At 48.4% G+C, this 26,156-nt stretch overlaps 1 protein-coding gene across 1 annotated transcript; it reads left to right on the top strand.

Annotated features, from left to right (window-relative positions):
- The first annotated feature begins 1,395 nt into the window (after positions 1–1,395).
- LOC114699182 (thymosin beta-4-like) lies at positions 1,396–1,564 on the top strand. Its single transcript, XM_037197276.1, has one exon. It carries the CDS (start codon positions 1,405–1,407, stop codon positions 1,537–1,539), a length of 135 nt encoding a protein of 44 aa, XP_037053171.1. The 5' UTR covers positions 1,396–1,404; the 3' UTR covers positions 1,540–1,564.
- The last annotated feature ends 24,592 nt before the right edge of the window (positions 1,565–26,156 follow it).

Below are 26,156 nucleotides of genomic sequence, written 5' to 3'. Positions count from 1 at the left end.
CGAAGTCAATGCAAAGATCACCACACAGAATTGTTTGTAGCAACATCCCAAAAAATGGTGAGAATGGAGGTAGCAAAAGAACGGTGGAGCCAGCAAAATGATTCCTAAACATCTATGCCATAGCATAAGGGGCTTACAGTTATTTTTATTTATATCACAGAGGGACATCTGGCAAGCACAAAAGGACCATGAAAACACACAAACACACACACACACACACACACACACACACATACACACATTTACTTTTCCTTCAATTATAATCACATTAAACATTAACGGTCTCTAGTGATGCATAGGTGACTCTGACTGGTTTATCTGTTAGGAAATTTCCATGGTGTAGCTCAGCTTAGCTGGTGTTCCATGATACTTCACACACAGCCCCAAGGGCTGAGACCTCTACCACCTACTGCAGACAGCTGAGAAGCTTCAGGGCAGGTGCAGGTGGGGCTGGGGCCAGGAAGGTGATTCTTTCTCTCCTCCAGTCAGGCCCAGCCTCTGGATGTACAGCATGGAACCATGACGCTTCCTTCCATGAGGGCAGATGCTCCTCAATGAAGCTTGACACTCAGAGTCCTGGTCCACTCCAGCAGCCAGTCAGCCTAGGGTACCACACATACAGCCCCTCCTTGATGAAGGACCAGCAGCACTGTGTGTGGTCCCAGCATCCATGTGTAAACAGATGCGGAGATGGGGAAGCCTCCCAAAGTGATGTTGATTATTTGGAAGACTCAGTCCAGAACCCAAGACTTTCAGATGGCACTTTCCTTTTTACAGAAAGATGTTTATAGACAATCCACTGCATAGGGAGAAAATCACGGGATAATGTGGAAGTCATTTGTCCCCAAGCAAAACCAGTGTGGTGTGGTCCTTCCAATCTCTCCATAAAGAGCTTTGACATTAAGCATAGATCTCCCTGTGTGGATCTCTCTTACTGCTCTGCTTCTTCATATACCAAGGTGGCCGTAATCATCAGTGTACAGTTGTGTTGGTTGTTTGCAATATTCAACTTTATAAATAAAGTGTGGAGGTTTGAATGAAAATGGCCCCCACAGGCTCATAGGCAGTGGCACTATTAGGAGTGTGGCCTTGTTGGAGTAGTTGTGACCTTGTTGGAGGAAGTGTGTCACTATGGGAGCAGGCTTTGAGGTCCCAGAAGCTCAAGTCAATTTACTTCCTGCTACCTGAGGATCAAGAAGTCAAACTCTCAGCTCCTTCTCCAGCACCCTGTCTGCCTGCATACTTCTCCCCATGCTGATAATGGACTAAACCTCCGAACTGTAAGCCAGCCCCAATTAAATGCTTTCTTTTATAAGAATTTCTATGATCGGACAATCCGCAGCAGCCTCTGAGCAGATCGGACCCTCCTTGTTCCCGCACTTCGCTCAGCTCCTTCCGGCAGCCATGTCTGACAAACCCGAAATGGCTGAGATCAAGAAATTTGGTAAGTCGAAATTGATGAAGACAGAAATGCAAGAGAAAAATCCTCTGCCTTCAAAAGAGACGACTGAACAGGAGAAGCAAGCTGGCGAATCGTAGTGAGGCGAGTGCCGCCAATACGCGCTGTACATTCCACAAGCATTGCCTTCTTATTTTCCTTCTTTAGCTGTTTAACTTGGTAAGATGCAAAGAGGTTGGATCCAATTTAAATGACTGTGCTGCCCCTTTCACATCACTACTGACCAGGAAGGCCTCCCCTGCCTCTCCCACCCATCTGTCGGTCTGGCTGACAGGGAAGGAAAAGAACTTGCATGTTGGTGAAGGAAAAAGCTGGGTGGGAGGTGGTGAAATACAGAGTAAAATTCAAGATGGTCCAAGTTGTCCTGCAGGATGTAAAATGCAGTTTAATCAGAGTGCCATTTTTTTTGTTTAAATGATTTTAATTATTGGAATGCACAATTTTTAATATGCAAATAAAGTTTTAAAACCTGAAGAAAAAAAAAAGAATTTCCATGATCATGGTGTCTCTTCACAATAATAAAAGTTTGACTGAGACAGAGGTCTTTGTGGGTGTGTGTCTTTATTCTTCTTTAACATTTTAATTATTTTCATTTTTATTTACATATTTGTAGGTATATGTATACCAGTGCCCCTGGCCAGAAGAGGGCGTCAGAGCCCCTGGAGCTGGAGTTACAGGCATTTGTGCGCTGATTCATGTGGATGCTGGGAACTGAACTCATATCAGCAAGTGGTCTTAACTGCTGAGCTATCTCTCCAGCCTTCTGCTTTCTTCTTGAGTAAACGCCTAGGAATACATGTGGGGGTCGTATTTTGAGTGTATGCTCATCTTCACAAGAAAATGCTAACCTGTTTTCCAAAGTCATGATAATCTCTGTTCCATCAACAATGTATGACACCAGATGTTATATCAGTCAGACTTTCCTTTGGGCCACAAGTTCACACATAACAACATGGAGACTTATTAATTATGAAAGCTTGGCCTTAACTTAGGCTTGTTCACAAACTGGCTCTTATAACTTAAATTAGCCTGTTTTTATTAATCTACATTCTGCCACATGGCTCAGTTACCTCTTCTCTATACCATATTTCCGGCTTCTTCAGTGTCTCACTGGCATCTCCTGGGCACCTAGATCCATCCCCAGTTTCTCTCTCTACACAGATGACTCACCTATTCTCTCCTGCCTCTATTGGCCATTCAGGTCTTTATTAAGCCAATCACAGTGACACATCTTCACACAGTGTAAACAAATATTCTGTAACAACCAGTGATTGTGTGTTCTTGTCAACATATTCTTCTAATCAGGCTTACAGATTTTGTCCATTCCAAGAGGTGTGTAATGAAATGAAATCAATGTTCATTTGTTCTTCCTAATAATGATGCTGAAATTTTATATGTGTTTATTATATTTATGTAGTATAGATACTTTTGTGAATTGTCTGTTCAAACTGAGTTTGGTTTTTAAGTTTGTTTGGGGAGTTTGTTGGGTTTTGGGGGGTTGGGTTTGGGAGTTGTTTGTTTATTGTTTTTTGGTTTGGTTTGGTTTTGGTTTTTCTTTTTCTTTTTTTTTTTTTTTTTTTTTTTTTTTTTTGGTTTTTCGAGACAGGGTTTCTCTGTGTAGCTTTGCGCCTTTTCCTGGATCTTGTTCCATAGACCAGACTGGCCTCGAACTCACAGAGATCCGCCTGGCTCTGCCTCCCGAGTGCTGGGATTAAAGGCGTGCGCCACCACCGCCCGGCTTGGTTTTGGTTTTTCAAACCAGGGTTTCTCTGTATAATAGTCCTGGCTGTCCTGTAACTCACTTTGTAGACCAAGATGGCCTTGAACTCACAGAGATCCACCTGTCTCTGCCTCCAGAGTGCTGGGATTAAAGGCATGAGCCATCCTACCCAGCCAAACTGAATTTTTGATCAAAAACAAATTGTTAAACTTTTTTCATGTCTTTTGTCTTAGAAAGTTTTGTTTTCTTTGAGGTCACGGGATTTTTTTTTTTTTATATGCCTTCTTTTTAGGATATTTATCTCTTTATTTTTTCCATTTAAAGTTATGATCTACTTTCAGTCAATGTTTGTATATAATATGAAATAAAACTGAATTTTTGTAGATTCTGTTTGTTCCATCACTCTGTCTGTCTGTCCTGACACCAAGGCTAGGCTGACTCGCTTGCTCTAGATTTCACTGTGTGATGTTTAATCTCAGTTATCAAGTTAATGAAATCTAGAAGCATCCAGAAAATGGGCCTCTGGGCATGCTTATGAGAGATGATCTTGGTTAATTGAGGTGGGAGAGCCACCCAGAGTAAGTGGCACCATTCCCTGGGCTGGGATCCTAGGCAGTGTAAAGAGAAGAAAGTGAGCTGAGCACATTCATTTGCCACCATCTGCTTCCTGATAATGGATATGATGTGACCAGCTGCTTCAAGTTCCTGCCATTTTTACTTCCTTGACATAACCGATTGCATCCTTAAGCTCTAAACCAAAATAAATCTTTTCTCCCTTAAGTGGCCTTAGTCAGAAGTAGGAAAAAGAAGTAAGACAGAAAAATCGGTATCAGAAATGGGGTTGCCACTGTGATGACCCTTACCATGCACTTCTTAGTCCTTTGAAAGTGTTTTGTGACTGTGTGTGGAAGAGTTGGGCACTTAGGGCTAGAAAACCCCAAGTATGCTGCAATCAGAGCTTACTAGGCAATTCTGGTGAGAGCTTATAAGATAGGAATATGACAAAAAACGTGGACAACGGAAGCCCGGCCCGTAAGGTTTCAAAGGAGGACAAGACTATTGGGAACTAGAATAGGGGGAGCAACTGTAAGAGAAATCAGCACCATTGATGAGACCCCTCCTGTGCTGTACTGGAACAATAGGAAAGCTATCTTGAGAGCACAACTCCAACTCTCATCCAAATTTTGGGAGGATCCAAATCTATTTGTAGGGAGAGGACATCAGCTGAGAACATAGCTGGGGGTTAGGTGGGGCCCTGTTCCTCAAAAGCAACTGTCCAGGCAAGTGTTTCCTCAGGACCAGCACACAGGAGCTGAGGTAGCTATGGATCAAGGGGACTGGGATGCATCTTGAGCTGTCAACAGAACTTAGTAACAGCATTCCTATGGTACTAGTTTTTAGGGCATGAGAGATACTAGATTGAGCGGGTCATGGAGTCTTGCTCCATAGTTTCAAACAGCAGTTGAGTCCAGGCAGATTGTAGCAGGATTGGAGTCCCTGTAAGAAGGTCCTAAGAAGCTATTATGTGGAGTGACAAAGATAAAGCCCAAGTTGCAGTAGAAGTTCTAGAATATTGGAGATGCCAGAACCATGGGAATGTCCACTGAGGAAAGCTACAAGCACAGAGGAGAGCCAGCCTAATCTGAAGGCAACAGATCTGGAGAAGTGGGAAGCCTGTGCTCCTGGAGCCCAGATGGTTACATTGTGAGTCGTAGATGCTGGACATGGAGCTGGTGTTTTCCCTGATGGGTTATGGTCTTTCCTTAGTCAGATCCTTCATTGCTATGTCCTGTTTTTTCCCCCATTTGAATTGGTGCCATTATATGTTGGAAATAGGTAATCTGCTTTTACTTTATAGTGGTTTATAATTAAGGGACTGCCTCGAGTCTCAGACGAGACTTTGGACTTGAATAGTGTTGGGTTTGAAAAGTCAACAGGGACTTCTGGAGTTAGAAGTAATGCATTTTTGCATCATGAAATGTCCCATTTATCAAGGCCATTGTCACACCTACAACTAGCTTAAATAAGATCACGTTCGATATGTGTGATAATTCCATCACAGTGAATGGTGAAGCCAGCATTCACTGATGAATACTGACAGTCAGTCACCCCTGCTATGAGCATGTCAGGCATGCCATCATCCAACTGACCCTGAGTTTTTCCGTGTCTCAACATCAAGCTTGGCCACAGAGGTGTGACTGCACAGTCAGCCAGGATCAGATGTGGACAGCAACTCTCCTCCAGGTGAGTGCTCTGTGGGCAAAGGTGATTATCAAAGTTGAGGAAAAGGGAGTCCGGAGGACCTCAGATCAGATGGAGTCTCTCTCGGGTCCCAAGCCCCTCCCAGATGAGAGTGCTCTCAGCCCACCCGCTGGGAATATAAATAGCCAAGAGTGAGGGCCCACCCCAGCAACCAGAGCTGGACTTTCCCCTGGTAGGTGGCCTATTTGGAAAGGAGGAGCTAGAGGGATCTTGAAATGAGCCTTGTAAGCCAGGCCTCACTAATTGCCCTCCTGCTAAGATGGCCCTGTAGCTCTGGGCCTGCACTTAAATAATTAATGCACCTCTTCCAAGAGGCTTCCCAGCAACCACCAGGGTCTCTCAGGACACAGAAGCTCCGCATTAAACACTCACTGTAGCATCCCACCTTCCCCAGGGGCTCCTTGGCTCCTCCCTCTCATCCTTCAAAAGTTACACTTCCAAGTCCCACCACTCAGCACATTGGACCTGCTTTGTGTTCCGTTTTAATTAGGGGACAATGGAGGAGCGAGAGGTGCATTTGTATTCATGGCATCAATAATTCAGTAAGGAGAGAACAGAACAGACAGCCCACATGTGCAACCTGCTTAAAATGTATTACTTCTCGTGATGAACAAACCTTTAATTGGGAGTCTACCATTCTATTTTCAGATCTGGAGTGGGCCTGGATGTGAGACCTGTGTTTGCCTCGTAACAATCCCAAGAAGGTAGAAATTCAGGGAGGAAATCCATCAAAAAAAAATTAACAGGATTGTCTCTGGACAATCATGATGGATGACCTGGATTTAGTTTTCTTCTTGGTGTGTTTCAATTCTGTCTTTTGCAAACCCTCTATAATGAATGAGGTTTTGTTTTATAATAAAGCCATGTTTTAAATTAGAGACTACATCACAGTTGAAGTCTGTTCATTGAAATGCCCTGTGCCCGGTGAGGCTAGCTGTTATCTCATGTACATCTTTCAGGGCCCGTCCAAGGCAGAAGTGGCTCTGCCCGGAACCCTGGACACTCGTTTGGAATTTGAGCAGGTGCAAAACACACAACAACTGCATGCTGAGTCGTGGGAACTACCCCTGGCTCTGTGGAGCCTGGGCCTGAGTCTCAAGTGTGGCTCCATAAAGGTGGTAAGCTCATGGGAACATAACATGTAGCCTCTCCCCAGGCTGGCAAGGGGAGAGAGAGCAGGACCCTCCCAGTACCAACCCCCCCTTGATGCAGAGTACAGCCCAGCAGAGGTATGTGGGGACGGAATTATTATGTAGTAACGAGGAGGGGCAGGCCCTACACAGACCTCCACAGCCTGGCTGGGTCCTCCTCAGAGAGCAATACAGAGCCACGTAGGAAGGCTCTAGGGCCACCTTCCTCCAAGAAAACCGGCAGGTTTCACCCAGGTTGGTTTTTTTTTTTTTTTCCTTATTTCTCCCAAGTTTTTAGGGTATAACTAACAAAATGAAATTGTTTCTGTTCAAGGGGTACATGTCTGGGGTGTCTACCGATGTAACTGTTAAATGGTCATAATGAAGTAATTAACATGCCTTGATGTCTCACGGTTGTGCTGTGTGTGTAATGAGAACTACTCTCGCAGTGGAGTCCAGGTGCAGGGTGTTACCCTATCTGTGGTCAGCATGTTGCAGAGCTCGTCTCTGGCATTCCTCCACCTGTGACCAGTCCCCTGTGCCCTTCAGGCAGCATCACTCGGCTCCTCCCCAGCTATGAGAGTCATTCTTCTGCTCTCTGTATATATGTACATCTGGCTGTTCTGCTTCCTTGGATAAGCAAGAGCGCATTGCATTCATCGGCCCCTGCCAGCTTCATCCACACTGTCATGTACAGCAAGATTCCCTTCTTTGGGGTGCTGTGTAGTATTCCACTGTGCATCTATAGCATATTTCCTCCATCCATCTGTTCACAAGCCAGCTGGCTTCCGAGGAATTTCTTGGTCTATGACATGTTGACACTTAGCCCAGCTTCTCTAAAGAGTGGCCTCTCAGGTCCTTACAGGTTGTGTTGGGGAAATTAAGAGCAGGCCCATGCAGTGTGCAGATTTCATAGTAGAGTGGGTAGCTCACATAAACAGGTAGGTGGATGGATGGATGGATGGATGGATGGATGGATGGGTGGGTGGGTGGACGGACAGATAGATGTTGTTGGGTTTTTTTTTTTTTTTTTGGCTCTTTTTTGGTGGGGGCGCCACCCAGCTCCCAAATAAATCACACACGGAGGCTTAATCTTAATTATGAATGCCCGGCCTTAGCTTGGCTTAGTTTCTAACCAGTTTTCCTTAACTTATCCTGTCTACCTTTTACCTCTGGGTTTTTCCTTTTCTTTAACTTCTATAAATCTTACTCTTACTATGTGGCTTGCTGTGTAGCTGGGTGGCTGGCCCCTGGAGTCCTCCTCCTTCTCTGGCTGCTAGATCTTCCATCTCTCTTTCCAGATTTCTTCCTCTATATAGTCTCTCTGTCTGCCAGCCCTGCCTATCCTTTCTCCTGTCTTGCTATTGGCAAGTTGTTTATGTGTAAAACATCGGGTGTTTTACACAGGCAAAGTAACACAGATTCACAGAGTTAAACAAATGCAACATAAACAAAAGTAACACACCTTAAAATAATATTCGCAGAGAGAGAGGCATGAGAGTTGAAAGCTCATGGTAGTATACTGTTCACCATAGGAGCTGTAGCAGTGGCTGATGGCACTGATGTACCATTTTTCCGAAAGGAGAAAGAAAACACCCCCAAAATCAGGTAACTGTTCCAGACCCTGGAGCACCTGGTGTGAATCCAACTGCAGGCATCACTCATGCTGACCCCATTTGAAACCCGAAGCTCCCATTGCCAGGAATCACCTCCATAGACACCAAGAACTTTCCCATTGATTGTGGAGAGGCCCTCCCCACTCTCCAAGGCATGATCTCTATGTAAACAAAGTGGTTAATTAGACAATCCATTGGGCTATTTAAAATGCATTCTGCTTTAAAAGAACAAGCAATCACAATATAAAAACCACAGCATTTCTAATATGTCAACTAATTTTGCCGTCGTATTTTTAGAAAAATGGTTTCGCATAATTTATTAATGTGCCTTTTTTAATTTCATTCATAAATAAGTAATTGCATCTTCATTCCCATCTGACAGATCAGAAAGGTTTTGAGAGCCAATAATGCAGGGATTTCTCCACCCTTAAGAAGCAAAGGGAGACCTGGGCAGCTTCAGGCGGTGACCTGCCCAGCGTGAAGAAGTTTCTGTCTGTGCAGGTTCCCCTTAACTTGGTCCTTGTGGCTCATCCTGGTCTGTGACAATCACTGTGGCCCAACTGTAAACATCAATCCAAAAAGAAAGAAAGAGAACATGAGGGGTCCTCCACAGCAATGAACACTGGCTGTGATGGGGTTAGCTGGATCCATGAAGGCCACACAGCACAGAATGGCCTTCCCCTGTAGCACCAATGCTTCAGGGTATCCTAGAGACAGTCTTAACCAAACCCTTTGCACAGAACTGCCCTCGGCTTGTCTGGGCCAGATCCCCCTGGAGGCAGCCGTATCCAAGATGCTGGTCCCAAAGTTAATGATAGCCCATACTTTCTTTTCTTCCTCCCCGTCAACCTGGTAACAGATGGCCCAGGTTTGGCAAGGTCATGTCCTGCATATCAGAGTTGTAGGAACAAGTTTCCTATACCGGCCTAGCCAGGAAGGATGGGACCCAGGACCTCAGGACAGGGAAGGTAGACAATAGCACCATCTAGATGCCCTGGTCTCTGTCCTGCTTGCAGACAGCACGGGTGTGTCCCCACCTTGCAGGGTGCAACTCCTAGATCTTCCCTGGGCAGATTTCAGACCTGAATATGAGAGCAAGACCAAGAACTAGCCCCGGCACACAGCTGGAGCCATGGTCGTCCTTGGAGAGAGGCCTGCGCGGGACATCCCAGGGAGAGCCACCTAGCTGGACATTTCCAGAACATAGAGATAGGGTGGACACTAGACCTGGGGTGTCATTGTGTTTGTGTCCCACAGCAACCACATTCTGGACCCCAGATATGTCACCAGAACTGCATAGATGGATCCTGGAGTGTAAGGAAATGAGGCTAAAGGTCTCTCCTCTGTACAGCTGAGAAAGAGAGAGATATAGGTGTCATGAACGGGTGAGAAGGGCCAAGGACAGGTCAGCCCCACCAGGAACACACAAAAATGTCCTTCTCAGGCCACTGTAATTCACTACCCATGGGGCCAGGACGAAACCAAGCCCTAGTGGTCACTGCTGAGCTCAAAGGGAAGTGGAGGAGCCTGGCCAGGTTCATCTGTATCTGGGACCTCCAAAGAAGCTGAGGGTTCAGTCTGGATGGCTGCCCAGCCCTGAGGGAGGAGCCAGAGAGTCCAGGCAGAATGAAAAAAAATATGAGGAATCTTACCAAGAGGAGGTCTGTATGGAATTCGAGTTGAGTGTTCAATGACAGGAGGGATATCCCAGAATCAACAACCACAGGACATGCCCTCAGAAGTGGCTGGTACAGAACAAGAGAACACAGCCCAAGGAGGAAGATACTGGCTTAGAGGGGAAACAGGGGGGAAGATATGACATTGGAGATTGGCAGGGGATGATGAGAGGGGTCCTGACTACTCCAGGCTTCCTTGGATAGGGTTCTGAATTCTTCCCAGAGCACCACATTCCAGGATCCCAAAGATGATTGTCGAGGAAGAGCCAGGGTATGACATCTCCCAGCTGCCTAGCAGTCCCTCAGCTCCGTGTTGGTTGGCTGTGAGTCTCAACCTGTAGCCTCCTTCTCTGGGAGAAGCTAGGTGGGCCCTAACCCTACCTTTTTATCCTTCCCAGAGTTCTCCAGGAAGGTGGGATGAGAGGCGCCTCCATGTCCTGGCATAGCCCTGGGGAGGGAGCAGATCTAGGAGGCCAGGACCCGTATCCCTTAGCTAAATGGACCTCCAGGGGTCCTTCCCCTCCCCACTCTGACTCCTATAGGGTGACTGTGGGGTGGGGTACAACCCATAGACAGACAGCATGGGTCTGAACAGTGCCCAATGTGACTGTCCCATCTCCCAGCCTAGCATCAGGCCCACTGTCATGATGAATATGTGGGGTCTCCAGGGCATGCTAACTTCAAAATATGAACAACTGCTTCTCATGCCAAAGCACCCTTGCAATTAGCCATTCTAGAACATAAATAAGCTAAAATGTGCACTCTGTCAGACTCCACGCCTGCTTTTATATTGAGAGCTGGCATATGCGGCCCAGAGAAAGTCTCCCAGGAGCTTGGCACCTCATCAAGGCCATATGTCCCAGTGGTCAGTGCAAACTTGGGGAGGCATGGTACGAGCGAGAACACACTTCACCCCTAGCCGTTGCATAGGGACCCTAGGTCAGAACAGCATGTCCCCAGCTGAGTGCACAGCCAAGACCCTGCACAATCATCTCCCAGGCACCCTAATACATCAGGCTCTCCAAACAGCAGGGCTTCCAGCATATTCCATAAACTCAACTCCCAAAAGCCATAAGAGGTGTGTCCTCAAGCTCCAGGTGGCTTGTAAAAGTACAGCAACACTGTAGGGACAATCTGGGGATTGCTCTGCCTGCTGACTGCCCAGTTCATCTGCCCTAGCCCAGGCCAGGGACAGGAGGGACCCTGCTCTTCCTAAGTGAGATGAAACATTTAAAAAAGAAAAATGACACTAAGCAGCAGCTAAAATCCAGATACTACCAAGCCACTTGTCACAGAGAACAGCTCGTATTTGAAAGACAATGAATCCCAAGTTTGTGTATTTACTTAATTTTAAGTTAGGCTTCCCAGATCCCTAAATCAACACTGGTTTCTGTGAATCCTTGTGTAAGAGGAAAATCAAAGCGTGAGAGCACACAGGTCAGGGAGAGGCCTGTGAGAAAGGCAATGGTTCAGCGCCACCTGCAGGGCCACCGCTGCAACTGCAGCACCTGAGTCACCAGCCGGGATCACCACCAAGCGCGTAGGAGACAAGACAGGGCCACACTGGAGTTGCTGGAATTCTCAAGCAAATGGGACGAATTAATAGGACTTATCAGTGAGAACTTCCTCTGAGAATGGCTGCTTCTCTGTTTGGAAGAATCCAGTCTCAGTAGCTGTTGAGGACAGACAGACTTTGCAAGTCCAAGAGCTGTGTTCAAAGAGGTAGTATGGAAGTTGAGTGCTCCCATGCCTTCCCCAAGCAGAAGCTGCAGCCTTTCCTGTTGAAGCTGAGCGAAGTGTGTCCTCGTGGGGGTGGACTTTGAGTTCTCTTATCCTCAAGCTATGTCCAGGGTGGCACGCGGTTGTTTCTGCTGCCCGCAGATTGAGATGTAGAACTCTCAGCTCCTCCTCCAGCACCATGTCTGCCTGCACGCTGCCATGAAGATAATGGACTAAATCTCTGAAACTGTAAGCCAGGCCCAGTGAAATGGTTCCCTTTATAAGAGTTGCTGTGGTCATGGTGTCTCTTCACAGTAGTGCAAACCCTAACTAAGACACCCTTCATCTAATAACTGAAGACCTGAGACCTGTTGGGACCATGGTTGGAGCTTCATATAACCCAGTCTCCTCCCTGAAGGTCAGCTCAGATTTCTCCTTTTACAGCTCTGTGGCCAGCCTGAGGCCAGTACACAGTGACCATGCCCTCGTCCCATGTACAAGGGTTTGTCGTGAAAACCACTCTGAGCTCAAAGGCTGTGTCAGCCCTCCGACAGACCTGTTGACTTCCCTTATAGTAGGAGGATCCATCTGTTGAAAAATCTGTTTACAAATTCATTCTCAAGGGAGGCTGGAGCAGAAGGTTGCTTGAGCCGAGAGTTGCAGGCCAGCCTGAGAAACATAGGGATACTTTGTCTCAAAACAAAGAAACAGTCACAGATGCACTGCATGCTGACCGGAAATTCACAACAATCTTCCTACCATGCCCTGCCAAATCCCAGGAGTCGTGAGCCACCGCCATACCTGGGTACAGATTCAGTCTTAAAACTTTCTCTGACCATTTTCTGTGGCAAGAGTAGGGGAAAACAGTCTCTCTCTGAGCAGCTCTAGCATCCAGACATCTGCTTTTAGGCTCTATGAATGAATGAATGAATCCATCAATCAATCAATCACTTACACCAGTGCCGGAGCTAAGAGCTGGACTCTGATTACTGGAAGAGGAAAATGGGGGTGGGGGACATGAAACTCAGTGACTAGCCTTGGAGAACCAGCCATCTGTCCCACAGCTTTCTGCTAGTGACGCTTAGGTCTGGCACAGTGGCCTTTGCCCTTCAAGCCCTGGCCGAGAGAGAAACCAAAGCCCTGGTCTCCAGTGACAACAATCACTTCCAGGGCGTGCTCACAAATCGCTACTGAGGCTCCTACTGTCAGGAGGTCCTGTGGAGAATCCAGGCCCAAGTACTACCGGATTGTAGCTAGACTCTGAGGTAGGTGGCCACCATGGAGCAGCCAGGGTTGGGGTGAGAATATCAGACATTTGTGATCTGCAGGGCACTGGCTTTAAGGGAAACTGTTATTTTCACAGGCTCCCTGCGTCCTGTACCCCCAAAGACCAGCACGTACCCTAGATCTCTGATAAAGGCAGCCACAGCCCTGCCCTGCCTACACTTCTAGGAAGAAATGCCTCTATAAAAGATTCTTAGTCTTCCTCTGTCTTCCTCAAAATCCCTCTCACTGGTATCATGCCAAAATTAACTCGGAGCGACCAATGATCCAAACTCGAAGGTCCACAAGCTCAAAGCTTGGGAGTAAACAGGAAAGATAGCTCTATAACCACAAAACAGATCGTGGTTTCTTGGTTGAAATACCAAAAGTCCAAAAGCAAAAAAAAAAAAAAAAATTAGTTAAATTAGATTTCACCAAAATTTAAAAACTTGTACATAAAAAAAAAAACACTGCCAACAGAGTGAAAGATGAAAGGTTAAGTCTCCTGAGTCCACAGAGAACTTGACAGTAAAATGACAGACAACCAGATTCAGACATGGGCCGAGACTCAATCCCCCAGGCTACGGCCCCCATGGGACAATATTTGGAGATGGGCCTTTGGAAGGTGAGTCAGGTGTGACAGACTCATGAGAGCCAGGCTCTCAAGACAGGACTCGTGCCCTTGGAAGAAGAGATGCCCAGGTGTTGGCTCTGCCTGTCCCTCGGCCGTGGGAGACTCTGCGTGAAGGCAGCCATCTATAGCAGTGGTTCTCAATCTGTGGGCCGTGATCCCCTTTGGGGGTCAAAAGGCCCTATCACAGGGGTCACCTAAGACCATCAGAAAACACAGCTATTTACGTTACAATTCCTAACGGTAGCAAAATTACAGTTATGAAGTAGCAATGAAAATAGTATTTATGGCTGGGTCTCACCACATCGTGAGGAACTGTATTAAAGGGCCGCAGCATCCGGAAGGTTGAGAACCACTGCTCTGTAGTCAAGCCGCACTTGGTGTACCGGTGCCTGAGCTCAGACTTCAGCCTCCAGAGCCATGAGAAAATGACTATCTCTAGTGCAATCCTGTCTGTGGCGCGATACTACCCAAGAAGACTTGGGCAGACCCAAGCAAGAATTCCTCCAAAAACAGATACATTAATAGCTTCAAAGCCCAAGAGCTACAGGCTCCCCAGCCACCGTGAGGCAGGCAGCATCCACGATCCATTGGGCTGCTGCTGTTTTTTTCTAAGAAAATAAGTAAACCAGAACACGGCAAATTCTGCGGAAGCTGTGGAGAAATTAAAACCCTGACACTGTTGGAGGAGCGTGACAAATGGCATGGGAGCTGTGGGAACAGCATGGTGGCTCTCAGAAAGTTAAAAATAGAACTACTATGTGATTCGGCAACTCCGATGCTGGGCTTACACTAAAAGGAATCAAAATGGCCATGGGAGCCAGCATTTGCAACCCAAGTGCCCGCCTACAGATGAATGTTGGGCTGACCACACACAAGGGTCTGTCTTTAAAAGGGGGCTGAGGCTATAGCTCATTCAGCAAGGGGACCAAGTTCAGGGTCCCCAGAACTTATATAAAAGCTAAGCATCAAATTCGGGGGGGGGGTGCCGACTGGCAGTCATGGGCGCTGGGGGACAGTTTTGGTTTGTGGATTTACAAAGGCTCTGGAGTGGCAGTGGTGATGGGGACACAGCACTGTCTGTACACGTGACACCACCTAGCTATGCACTTAAAAATATCCTTCACAGCTGGGCAGTGGTGGTGCACACCTTTAATCCCAGCACTCGGGAGGCAGAGCCAGGCGGATCTCTGTGAGTTCAAGGCCAGCCTGGTCTACAGAGTGAGACCCAGGACAGCTAGGGCTATCTAAGACAGGGAAACCTTGTCTTGAAAAACCAAGTATATGTACGTGTGTGTGTGTGTGTGTGTGTGTGTGTGTGTGTGTGTGTGTGTATCCTTCACAATAAATATTTCCTTGCTACAAAAATTAAAATGGTATTGATTTTTATTTTTTTGTTTGGTTTGGGGTTTGTTTGTTTGTTTGTTTGTTGATTTGGGGAGTTGTTTTTAATCTCCCCTGTTTGAATTTTTTCCAGTTGTCTAAAGAAGATTTAAAGAAATTTGTCTAAACTCCAACCTAATAATTTTGCTATGTGGTGTTCCAAGCTGAAAAGAAGGAAGAGAGAGAGAGAGTTCTAGGGTGCTTGCTGGGTAGAACCCCAATAAAGTAATATACTGTAAATACCATTGTCCAGTCTCTGATCTGTTCCCCACTCCAGGACTGTGCCCGGGGTGGAGGCTCTGCAGATAGAGCCCTACCAGGTGCAGTGTTTGGAGCTAGCATTTGGTTTCGAGGAATACCCGTGCAGGTGCATAACAGAACTCCACAGCAGAGCTGGCCATGTGTATCCCAGACTTCAGCTGGCTCCTGAAGACCTAGTGCCTGGTGTGTGGGAAGATCCTAGGAAGGCTCCCATAGTCTCTGTCCCTGTAGCCCAGCCCTCATGGGCTGCCCTGAAATCTGGCATCCCCAACAACCTAGGTCCCCCTTCTGCCAGCACCCTCACTACATGAATGAGGATCCAAGGACTCCTTCAACCCTGCAGGTGGTGTGTCTGACCAGAAGTGGTCCTGAGGGGAAAGAGTACATCAATTGCTCGTACCCAGAAGTGTCCTCTCTGCCTGCCCCGCTCCCAAAGATCCCTGCCCACCACCTGTGATTTTCTGAGTAACTAAAGAGACCCTGTTCAGAGAGCTCTTGGCCCTGCCGGCCTCCCTCTGTTACCCCAAATACTTCATTCCACACCAGCCCCTCCCCAAGTTAAACACTAGATCTGGGTACCCTGACTGTCTGTATTCTAGGCTCATGTTGGCATCACGGGTGACAGAGTGTAGTGATAGAAACACAGCTGCTAGTCCTGGGGACCTGCCAGTCACAGGGCCAGGGGAAGGAAGACCACTAATTCTCCCTGCTTCCTCTGGCCCTCCGCCCCACTCAATGCCAGGGGAACTTGCCCCGTTGTGATGGGTACTGTTAATTATGGACTGGACAGAATCCAGCATCGGCTGGGAAGGAAGTCTCAACAAGGGATTGTCTACATTAGGTTACCTGTGGGCGGGCATGCCTCTGTGGGTAAATTGGGGCAGAAAGACCCACCCTAAATACAGGTGGCACCATTTGGTGGGCTGAGCCCCAGACTGAATGAAAAGGACAGAGAGACAGCTGAACACAGTACTTGTTTCTCTGTCTCTTGACTATGGGCGCAGCGTTCCTAGCTGCCTCAAGCCTCTGCCACCGGTGACTTCCTACAGCGATGAACTATGTCTTAATTACTTTTCTATTGGTATGATGAGACACCATGACCGAGGCAACTTATAGGGAAAAAAAAGAGTTGTTTATTGGGGGCTTGCCTACAGTTTCAGAGAGTTAGAGTCCGTACTCATCATGGCAGGGAGCATGGCAGCAGGCAGGCAGGCAGGCAGGGTGCTGGAGCTGAGAGGCTCACATGCTGATCCACAAGCACAGGGCAGAGAGAGAGGAAAAGGGAGAATGAGAGAGAGAGACTGAGAATGATGTTGAAACCTCAAGGGCCGCCCTCAGTGACACACCTCCTTCAGCAAGGCCACACCTCCTAATCCTTCCTAAACAGTTCCATAAACAGAGGACAGAGCACTCAAATATATGAGCCTAGAGGGCATTCTCACTCAAACCCCCATAGACTATATCCAGGAACTGTAGGCAAAAATGCAGCCTTCCTCCTCTTTCTTTGCCCTGGGTATTTTTATCGCAACAGTAAAAAAAAAGTTAAGACACCCATCTCCACGGGGCCCTATGGTCATGTTCAGCCTAGATTAGATGTGAAGCTGTTGAGACAGAGAGCTCAGCCCCTCCCTGCTGCCCACCACTGGACATGTAATCACAGGGTAATGCGTTCCAGCAAGCATCGCATCCACCTCAACCATGGGATCCAGGTTTGGAAGAAATTGGTAGGGTCCCTCCTGGGTGCCCAGTTCTGGGATGGAGGCAGAGAAAGGCAGAAGGTAGTCTGGGTCTCTCTCTGGACACCCAAGACGCCTTGATTCCTCAGTTAAAGGGAAGTCCAGCCTGACAGGGCTCTGTCACAGGGCACAATTTCTGGGCGCTGTGCACATGAAGAGTAAGGGGGTGGGATATAGATGCTTGGAGCAGGACTTAGCACATCTTGCTCCATTCTCTACTCTCGGGTCCTTCTCTCTGAGTCGCAGGGTTTCAGGGTGAGCAGACCTGTGCCACCATCCTCATCAGTCAGTGTGGACACCGGAGCCCAGGGCTCTTCGAAGGAACTGGGTTGATCATGGGGCTCAGCCTACTTCCTCTCAGGGCTTTGCTTCCTGGGCCTGGGTACTCTGCCTGTTTCTGAGTATGCCCAGCCATCCTTAGGGTTCTTCCATCTCTGCCAGGGATGCCTCATGCGTCAGGGCCATGAAGCTCAGGACAGCTCAGGACACCATGAGCTGTCCCCAAAATAGGACAGATGAGAGTGCTGGCCTGGCTGGGGATTCCCACCTTCCATCCTCACCCATGTGACCTTCTGCAGCCACCATAGGCTTCAGTGGCATCTTCCCAGCCAGAGAGCAGTGAGGTCTAGTCTTGCTGGGGTCAGGGGAGCCGTCTAATGTTAAGTATCTCTCCCTGTCTCTCTCCCTCTCCCTTGCCCTATCCCTCTCCATTCCTTCCTCCACTCCTCTTTCTCTCTCTCCTCTCTCTCTCTCTCTCTCTCTCTCTCTCTCTCTCTCTCTCTCTCTCTATCACCCTCACCTCCTCCCTCTCCTTCCCAGGCCCTACACCCAATGTGACACCGCCAGCCTCAGTGAGGATGACCTCCCCAGCCCAATGCCCCTCAGATGTGGTACTGAGGGAAGGGAGCTGGGAGAGACTATCAGCTCTTGATTTGGAAGGTGTGAGGCTGTTGGCAGATGGAGGACGGGGCAAGTTCTCTCCCTGCTTCCAAACGGCTCCATCTATTACCTGCTGAGAATTCATTTGACTCTCTAGTGGTTCAAAACTTTTTTTTTTTCATTTTCCTCTTTATGAAGAAACTCAGTTCCTGACTAGAGCAGTTCATAGCTGCACAATTGGGGCAAGAGTGGGTTTTCTCTGTAACTCTCAGCTGGGCCTGCAGAAGTCTGGGCAGGGAGAGCCAGGGCAGAGGAGACCCAAGTCAGGAGAGATCCAAGACGGGGGAGACCCATGACAGCGAAGACTCAAGACACAGGAGACCCAGAGAGGGGGAGATCTGGGGCAGGGAAAACTCAAGGTGGGGGAAATCCAAGGATGGAAGATCCAAGGGAAAAGCTAGAGAGGGAAGACCCAGGGCAAGGGAGACACAGGGAGAGGAAGACTCAGGGTAAGGGGTCCCAGACTCCCAGGATACCCACCATGAGATGTCTCTATAGACGAACAATGATCAGAACAAGCACTGCATTCTCCCTCCCATCTGAAGATGGTGTCAGATGTGATGGACCTCCCCCTTCCCAGGACTTCACCCCAAATGAGCTTCCAGCCCAGAGCTATAGGGCTACCTGTGCCTACCACAGGACCGCACCTGACTGAATCTGTGGGTGTAATACCATCAGCCCTGAGTTTCTTTTCAGCTGAGCAGTTTAATTCACACCGTACCACATCTGATGTGCACCACAGCGCCGCTACCGCCACCCCACTTGGCAGCTAACACACAGAAAGCATCGAGAAGCTTCAGTTACTGCCCAAGATCTCACAGCTCTTTAGCCATGACCTGTCTCCAGGACCACCCACCCCAGGAGAGCCAGCTCAGATATGGTGTCTTCCATTAGGGTTTCTATTACTGCAAAGAGACACCATGACCACAGCAGCAACTCTTACAACGAAAACATTTAATTGTGGTGGCTCACTTACAGTTCAGAGGTTCCGTCCATTATCATCATGGCAGGAAGTACTGTGGCATGCAGGCAGGCATGGTGCTGGAGAGGTAGCTGCTACATGTTTGTGTAGGCAACAGGAAGTAGACTGAGACACTGAGAGAAGCTTGAGCAAAAGAGACCTCAAAGCCCACCCCCACAGTGACACACTTCCTCCAACAAGACCACACCTTCTCCAACAAGGCCACACCTCCTAATAGTGTCACTCCCTTGGGGGGGGCATTTTCCTTCAAACCACCACATATGGGATGAGGGTCAAGAGCAATGGGCCTATCTACAGTGATCTCCGGGGCCAAGCACACCACAGGTGCCTGGGTGGGAAGTGTGAATGGAGTAGCCACAGGACCCGGGCTCATCCTGTACAAGATGGAGCTTGGCAAGGACACAAAAGACAGTACTTATTTTTACTGTGGGAGCCAGGAGGAAATGAGACTCATCTCTGTCAACCACCAAAAGTGACAGGGCTTGAATAAAGGACAAAGGTGATATAGAGTGAGGCCAGCCTCTAGAGCAGGGGTTCTCAGCCTTCCTAATGCTGTGACCCTTTAACACAGTTGTCATGTTATGGTGACCCCCCACCTGTGAGACAACTCAGCCTTAACAGGCCTGAGGGCCAGCTGACTCAAACTAGCAGTGAGAGCATGCCCATAACATACTTCCTGAGAGCCAACCGCCTGAGGGCCTTGACAATGACATCTGAGTGGTGGCATGAGATGACCTGGACAAATGAGGGGGAGCCACGTCACATCAACAGATGCCTATGCAACAGACCCCTCCCCAGGCAGGGTGGAGGGTATATAAAGGTTGCCCCTTCCAGAATAAATTGAGCTTATTGTTCGAGACCTGACTCCCAGCTTCTGTGTTGTTGGTGCCGCGCCTTCCGCTAGGACCCAGCCACACCCAACCATGTAATTATTTCTGTTGCTACTTCACAACTTTAATTTTGCTACTGTTATAAATCGTAATGTAAACATCTGTGTTTACTAATGGTCTTAGGCGACCCCTATGAAAGAGTCATTTGATTCCCACAAGAGATCGTGATCTATAAATTGAGAATCACTGCTCTAGAGCAAGCCTGAGTGGCCCAAGGTAGAGAACTTGGCTGGGGCTGCCAACTCAGAGCTGGAGCAAGATGAACCGATCTGAGTCTCAGACACAAAACAAGGCTTCAGAGTTTTAATAAATGGAAAAACAAAACTTTAAGCCCCAGCCCCCTGGGTAACTTTTCCTGGGAATTAATTTCTAAGATAAATTGTTTTGGAATTGCTTGGGCCATCTCTGCTAAGCCTCAATGTTTTTCTGATTAGACATTTTCATCTAAGCCATCCAGACATCTGAATGGCACCTCAATCCCAGCCGTATTGACATCTGCCAGGGTCCATGCTTTATGGGGAAAATATGAATTCCTCACCAATGGCTTTGCTCAAATTGAGCTGATTCTCAGCTAAATGAGATGTGGTATGTAGCCGTGCAGAGAACATTCTGGCTCACCTCCACAGCTTCTGTCAACAGCAGGGCTCTGGGTAAAGGTAAGAGGGTACCGGCAGGTACTAGGTAAGGAGGGGACCCTGGAGACGAGAAGCCTGAACAAAGGAAGACCCACTCATCCGGTGGGGGCACAGAAAATTGGAGTTCTGCGACTGCATGGGTACCAGCCTGGAGCCACAAAGTAAGTGTCAGAGCCCAAAAGCCTACACCAACCTCCTGAGCCCATGAGCCAACTACCACCAAGGGCACCATGCCAGGGAGGCCACATGGGGGCCAGCACTGGGGACATGCTACCCAGAACTCTGTGCCCTGACCTTTTCTACTTTAGATGTACCTGTCCTTGGCGAGAGAAAAACAACCACTAAAAACTGTAAGAAGGCTAAAGAAAAGTTGGCTCAGGGTGCCATGCTCCAAGCCTCTGCATGAGCCGCCCTGGGGTGGTACTGCACCCAAGATCACCCAGCACCCACACAGAATCCCATGAAGCATAAATATTGGTGGATCTTATATATGCCTTGTCGGCCTCCCAAGTAACCCAGACCAGGCAAACCTGCGAGGCTATTTTGCAGGTTTGGGAGAACTAGTCTACCCCAGGCTAACCTGGAAAGCCAGCCTGGGACCTCACAGTTCAAAGACATTCTCTGCCCACTCCCTGGCCCCTAGGGCTGTCTAGTTTCCTTGCCCAAGCCCCACATTCTGACAGGCCACAAGGTATTGTCTCACCCAAGGGTCCAGCACACCTGAGCAAGCAGCACAGCACATAACACAGGGCAGCCTGGGCCACGCACACACAGCACAGGGCCATGCACCCCTGCGCCTGTGTTCTTTTTTAATGTTTGTTTGTTTGTGTGTGTGTGTGTGAGAGAGAGAGAGAAAGAGAGAGAGAGAGAGAGAGAGAGAGAGAGAGAGAGAGAGAATCTTACTCTGTAGCCCAGGCTTGCCTTGAATCTCAATCCTCCTGCCTCAGCCTCCTGAGTATTGGGATTGTAGGCATTTGCCAGCATACCCAGCTTTGCTCTTGTTTTTAAAATCCCCGCCTTGACAGACTCTTGTCCCTCAGGAACCATGAGCCCAAATAAACTCCTCCATTTTTTTAAGTGGTCACCATAGAGAAATGATAGAGGCTTGGGTAGTGGATACACCAGTTCCTTACCCTGACCACACCCCAGAAACTAGAGGAGTCAGAACATGACACTATACCCCCCAAACCACATACAAATATTGTGTGTATCAAAACCCCAAGGAATTCATTAATCATCTGTTCAGACTCTCTGCCAGCCTCCTGGACAATGGAGGGCAGCCCCTCAGGGAACAGGGTCTCTGAAAAGGAGCCACTGCCCTTAATACAGCTCTCAGTGAGGTGTGACGTAAGGTGTCATCAGGGCCAAGCCTCTCCATGTTGAGTGCACCCTGTAACTCCACCCTGGGTATCTAATCCATCCCCCTCTTCAGAGGTGGGGTTTGACCATGAACTTGGAGATAGGAACCAGCAAGATGCTCTGCCAAGAGGGATTGAAGGAAACATGCAGGTTCATGCACCATGAAAAACCCAAGGGTGTCAAGGTCTGTCCTACACGATCCAGGTGGTGATGCAGAAATCTCACTCCCACTGCCCCTCTTTCCAGACCTGTGCCTTTTCCCCAACACTACTAAAAGAGCTGATGCTGTCTAAAGTGTGACCCTGAGTCATTTGAAAGCTCAAGTCTTGGGTCAAGAATTTGCAGGAACATTCAATGCAGGGTTGGGCAGGTCCTGCATGAGTCCGGGAGAGCAGCCTGCAGGGCCGCCATACCACATACTACCCCTTCCTCCTAACACATCTATCTGCAGGCCACTTACCACCTCCAGGAAAATTCTAGAATCTTGGCCTCAGGGGCCATGCTCTTGTGCCTGTCAGGAGCAGAGCCTGCTCCAGGGCTCTCTGGACAGCATGTCCTGGGCTTCGCTGTGGCATTCACATTCCCAGCGCTGGGAAATAGAAACCTGCTTCCTAAGAGCCAGCCTAGAACTGACTTGACCAGGGCCACAGTATTACCGTTCTCTAACACTCCCTGCAAACAGGAAAACCTCTCATTATAACCCACTAAATACGAATCAAACAAAAGCCAGACAAGTTCCTTACTCCTCCTCACCACAGGAATGGCTACTTTCTAACCTAGGTCATTGTAAGATAGATAGATAGATAGATAGATAGATAGATAGATAGATAGATAGATAGATAGATGACAGGCAGGTGGGTAGATAATGATGAATGGGTAGATATGTGGGTGGATAAATGGACTATGGATGGGTGGGTAGACAGAGGAGCAGATGGACAAATGGATGGGTGGGTGGGCAGATGGATAGAGACAGGTGGATAGATAGATGTGTGGTGGGTAATGGTCCCCAAGATTAGTAGAAGGTGAAGAACATGCTGCTTATGAACCCAGAGAGCAACATGTAGAAGGCATGATCTTGCCACCACCTGCCACCAAAGGCCTAGAAGAACCCATCCTCCTGGAAGAAAAGACATGATGGTGAGAGCCTTTTAAAACATGTTGGGAGAGAAAGAGACAGTGGCACAAGAGTCTCCTGGTTATGGATGGGACGTGCAGTGCTGCCCACTGTAGATGGGATTGCTGTGCCCGCCTGGGAAGGAACAGATGGTCCTCTCTGCAGTGCTATGAATCACACCCCAGTAGTAGGTGACGCACACAAGCATGAAAGCAATGAGAAATAAATCATTAGTGCCGAGGTGCGCATATGAGGGGTGCCTAGATGGGATGCAGCGATAACAAACCTGGTGCAGCCTCACTCTGCAGTATGCTGGAAGGTTCTGGTTTAAAAAAAAAAAAAAAAGAAAAGAAAACACTTTTCCAATGTTTATCTCAAGATGGATAGGGCCGGTACACCTTCAACAACAATGTTCATGGGACCATCCCTTCAGTGTGTGGAAACTACAGGTAGAGACAATGTGAGGATGTCACTCCTGTCCCAACCCTGGGGATGGACCACAGCAGGAAGGAGAGGTTGCCTGTCAGGGAGCAGGGCCCCAATTTCACCAAATGAGTCAGAGCTGCCATAGCACTGTGAGATACGAGGGCTCCTCATCCAGCCAGCCTCCACCCAGCAGCACCCTCATCTACACAGACAGCTGACTGAAGTCCCACAGCCAGCGAAGCTGCTGCCACTGCCCCAGAATGGCTTTGAGGCTCCTGTCTCAGACAACAGTTAAGTCCAACACACTCAGAAGAGTCCTCTGCCTACCCCCATTGCATCGTGGAGCCCAACCCAAGGTGCTGGATCTGAGCTAGCTGACAGATGCAGTTCCATCAGTGCTGGAGTGTCTCTAGGGGCTGTGTCACCATCCTTGGTGTAGACCTGAGAGGTGCCAAACATACACACCCAGAGTCCCTCAGTTGGCCCCAGCTCTGTACTTGATTGCATCCTGCTGGAAGCAACAGAAGTCAAGCTTGGACTCATATCCAACATGGACCTGACAACTCAACCCATCTTCCAAATGCAGAAGAGAATATTGAAAACATGTAAGAACACTCACTAGGTTTCAGATATGAGATGTATCCCTATACTGCATGACCGACCTGTCTCCCTGATCCAGAGTTGGGGCATGAAGCCCTGGTAGATGACATCTTGGGTACCACTCCTCCACAGTGTGGGATGGAAAGAAACAGAAGCCCCAAAAGTGAGGGGTTGTGGGATGCAGCAGTCCCAAGGTGGGTAATGGAACAGGTATATCCATCCCACAGGTGAGGGGGTGGACAGGTTTAGGAATCCCACAGGTGAGGGGTGGATACATCCATCCCACAGGTGAGGGGTGGATACATCCATCCCACAGATGAGGGGTGGACCAGTGAGCCATCTCCTAGGTGAGACATGGACAGGTGCAGCAATCCACAAGCGAAGGGTGGACAGGTACAGGTCCACAGGTAAGAAGTAGGCGGATAAAAACTATGACACAGTGAGATGCTGAAGTTTGCAGGCAAATGGATGGAGCTAGAAAAAAAATCATCCTGAGTGAGGTAACCCAGACCCAGAAAGACAAACACAGTATGTACTCACTCATAAGTGGATATTAGATGTAAAGCAAAGGGTAACCAGGCTACAATCCACAGCCCCAGAGAAGCTAAGTATCAAGGAGGACCCTAAGAGGGATGCATGGGTCATCCTGGGAAGGGGAAATAGATAAGATCTCCTGGGTAAATGGAGGAAGGGAGAGTAGAGGGGAGGGGGAATGGGAACATGAGGGATCGGGATGGTCGACTTGGGGGAGGGATGGAGAAGCAGAGTAATGAAAGAGATATATTGATAGAGGGGGCCATCATGGGGTTAGGGAGAAACCTAGTGCCAGGGAAACTCCCAGGAATCCACAGGATGACTCCAGATAAGACTCCTAGCAATAGTGAAGAGGGAGCCTGAACTGGCTTTCTCCTGTAATCACAATGGTGACTACCCTAACTGTCATCATAGAACCTTTGTTCAGTAACTGGTGGAAGCAGATGCAGAGATCCACAGCCAAGCACTGGGCTGAGTTCTGGGGATCCAGTTGAAGAGAGGGAGGAGGGATTATATGAACAAGGAGGGTCAAGATCATGACGGGGAAACCCACAGAGACAGCTGACCTAAGCTCGTGGGAGCTTACAGGTTCTAGAGTAACAGCTAGGGAGCCTTCATGGGACCAACTTAGGCCCTCTGCATGTGGGTGACACTTGTGGGTATGAGTTATGTTGCTTGGTCTGTTTGTGGGTCACTTGGCCCCGAGCAGTGTGACTGGGACCTGTCCCTGGCACATGAGCTGGCTTTTTAGAACTTATTCCCTACGTTGGGATATCTTGTGCCCAGTCTTGATGCTGGGGCCAGGGGTGGAGGGAGGAGCTTGGTCCTAACTCAGCTTGATATCCCATGCTTTGTTGACTCCCATAGGAGGCCTTATCCTTTCTGAATGGAGACAGAGGAGGGGTAGATGGAGACAGAGGATAGAGGGAAGGTGGGGGGAGGGGACAGGAGGAGAGAAGGGAAACTGTGGATGGTATATAAAATAAATTTTAAAATTTAATGTAAAAAATTATAATTAAAAAAAGAAGTAGGCAGATGCAGCAATCAACATCTGTGTGCGGCCTTGCTCTCCACCGACCCATACCCTGGACTTCAAGAAGTTCGCAGTGAATCCTAATGGGGTGTCACATGCCTGTAATCCCAGCATTCCGGGTGTGGATACAGAAGGATCTGGAATTCAAAGTCATCCTCTGAAACACAGCAAGTTGGAGGCCAACCTGGACTACATGATTCCCTGAATCTCACACACACACACACACACACACACACACACACACACACACACACACACACAAGTTCATGGTGAGACTGGGGGGGGGACAGCATAACTATTATATACTGATGAATTCAACAAATTCATTACACAGAAGCAATGGTGTGTGGGATCCTAAGAGGGGTTCATACACTGCTGCGATGCCCAGGTTCCTGCCCATAGATATGGATAAACGGGGAGTGTGAACCAAGGGCCAAAACAGCTGCCCAAGACCAACACCATGGCAATCACGTGTTCTTGGTCCCCCAGGTCTCCCAGAGCTGATGCAAGGCTGCAGAATGAGGGCTTTGAGAGGACCCCATTACTGTCTCCACACGGCATGGTATCCACACATTATACCATGGAAGGGCATCTCCAGGGTGGAAGCAGAGCCTGCCCTTCTCCAACACCAAAGGAAACAAGCAACCCTACCCTCACCTGGAATCTCGAGATCCATCACATGAGCCATTGCACCTGAGACCCCTACCCATCCCAAACCATCTCACTGACATGGAGTCAGCTACATGACAGGTCCCATCCGGGACACTGATTCTGCACACCTAAGAGAA

Source organism: Peromyscus leucopus, chromosome 20, assembly GCF_004664715.2.
Source record: "Peromyscus leucopus breed LL Stock chromosome 20, UCI_PerLeu_2.1, whole genome shotgun sequence".
In the NCBI taxonomy this organism is placed as follows: Eukaryota; Metazoa; Chordata; class Mammalia; order Rodentia; family Cricetidae; genus Peromyscus; species Peromyscus leucopus.
The sequence above is the reverse complement of the archived record's forward strand: the minus strand, read 5'-3'. Positions and strand labels throughout refer to the sequence as shown.

Excerpts from the sequence above, each read along its gene's own strand:
- LOC114699182 (XM_037197276.1), top strand. The coding sequence starts at position 1,405 with ATGTCTGACAAACCCGAAATGGCTGAGATCAAGAAATTTGGTAAGTCG.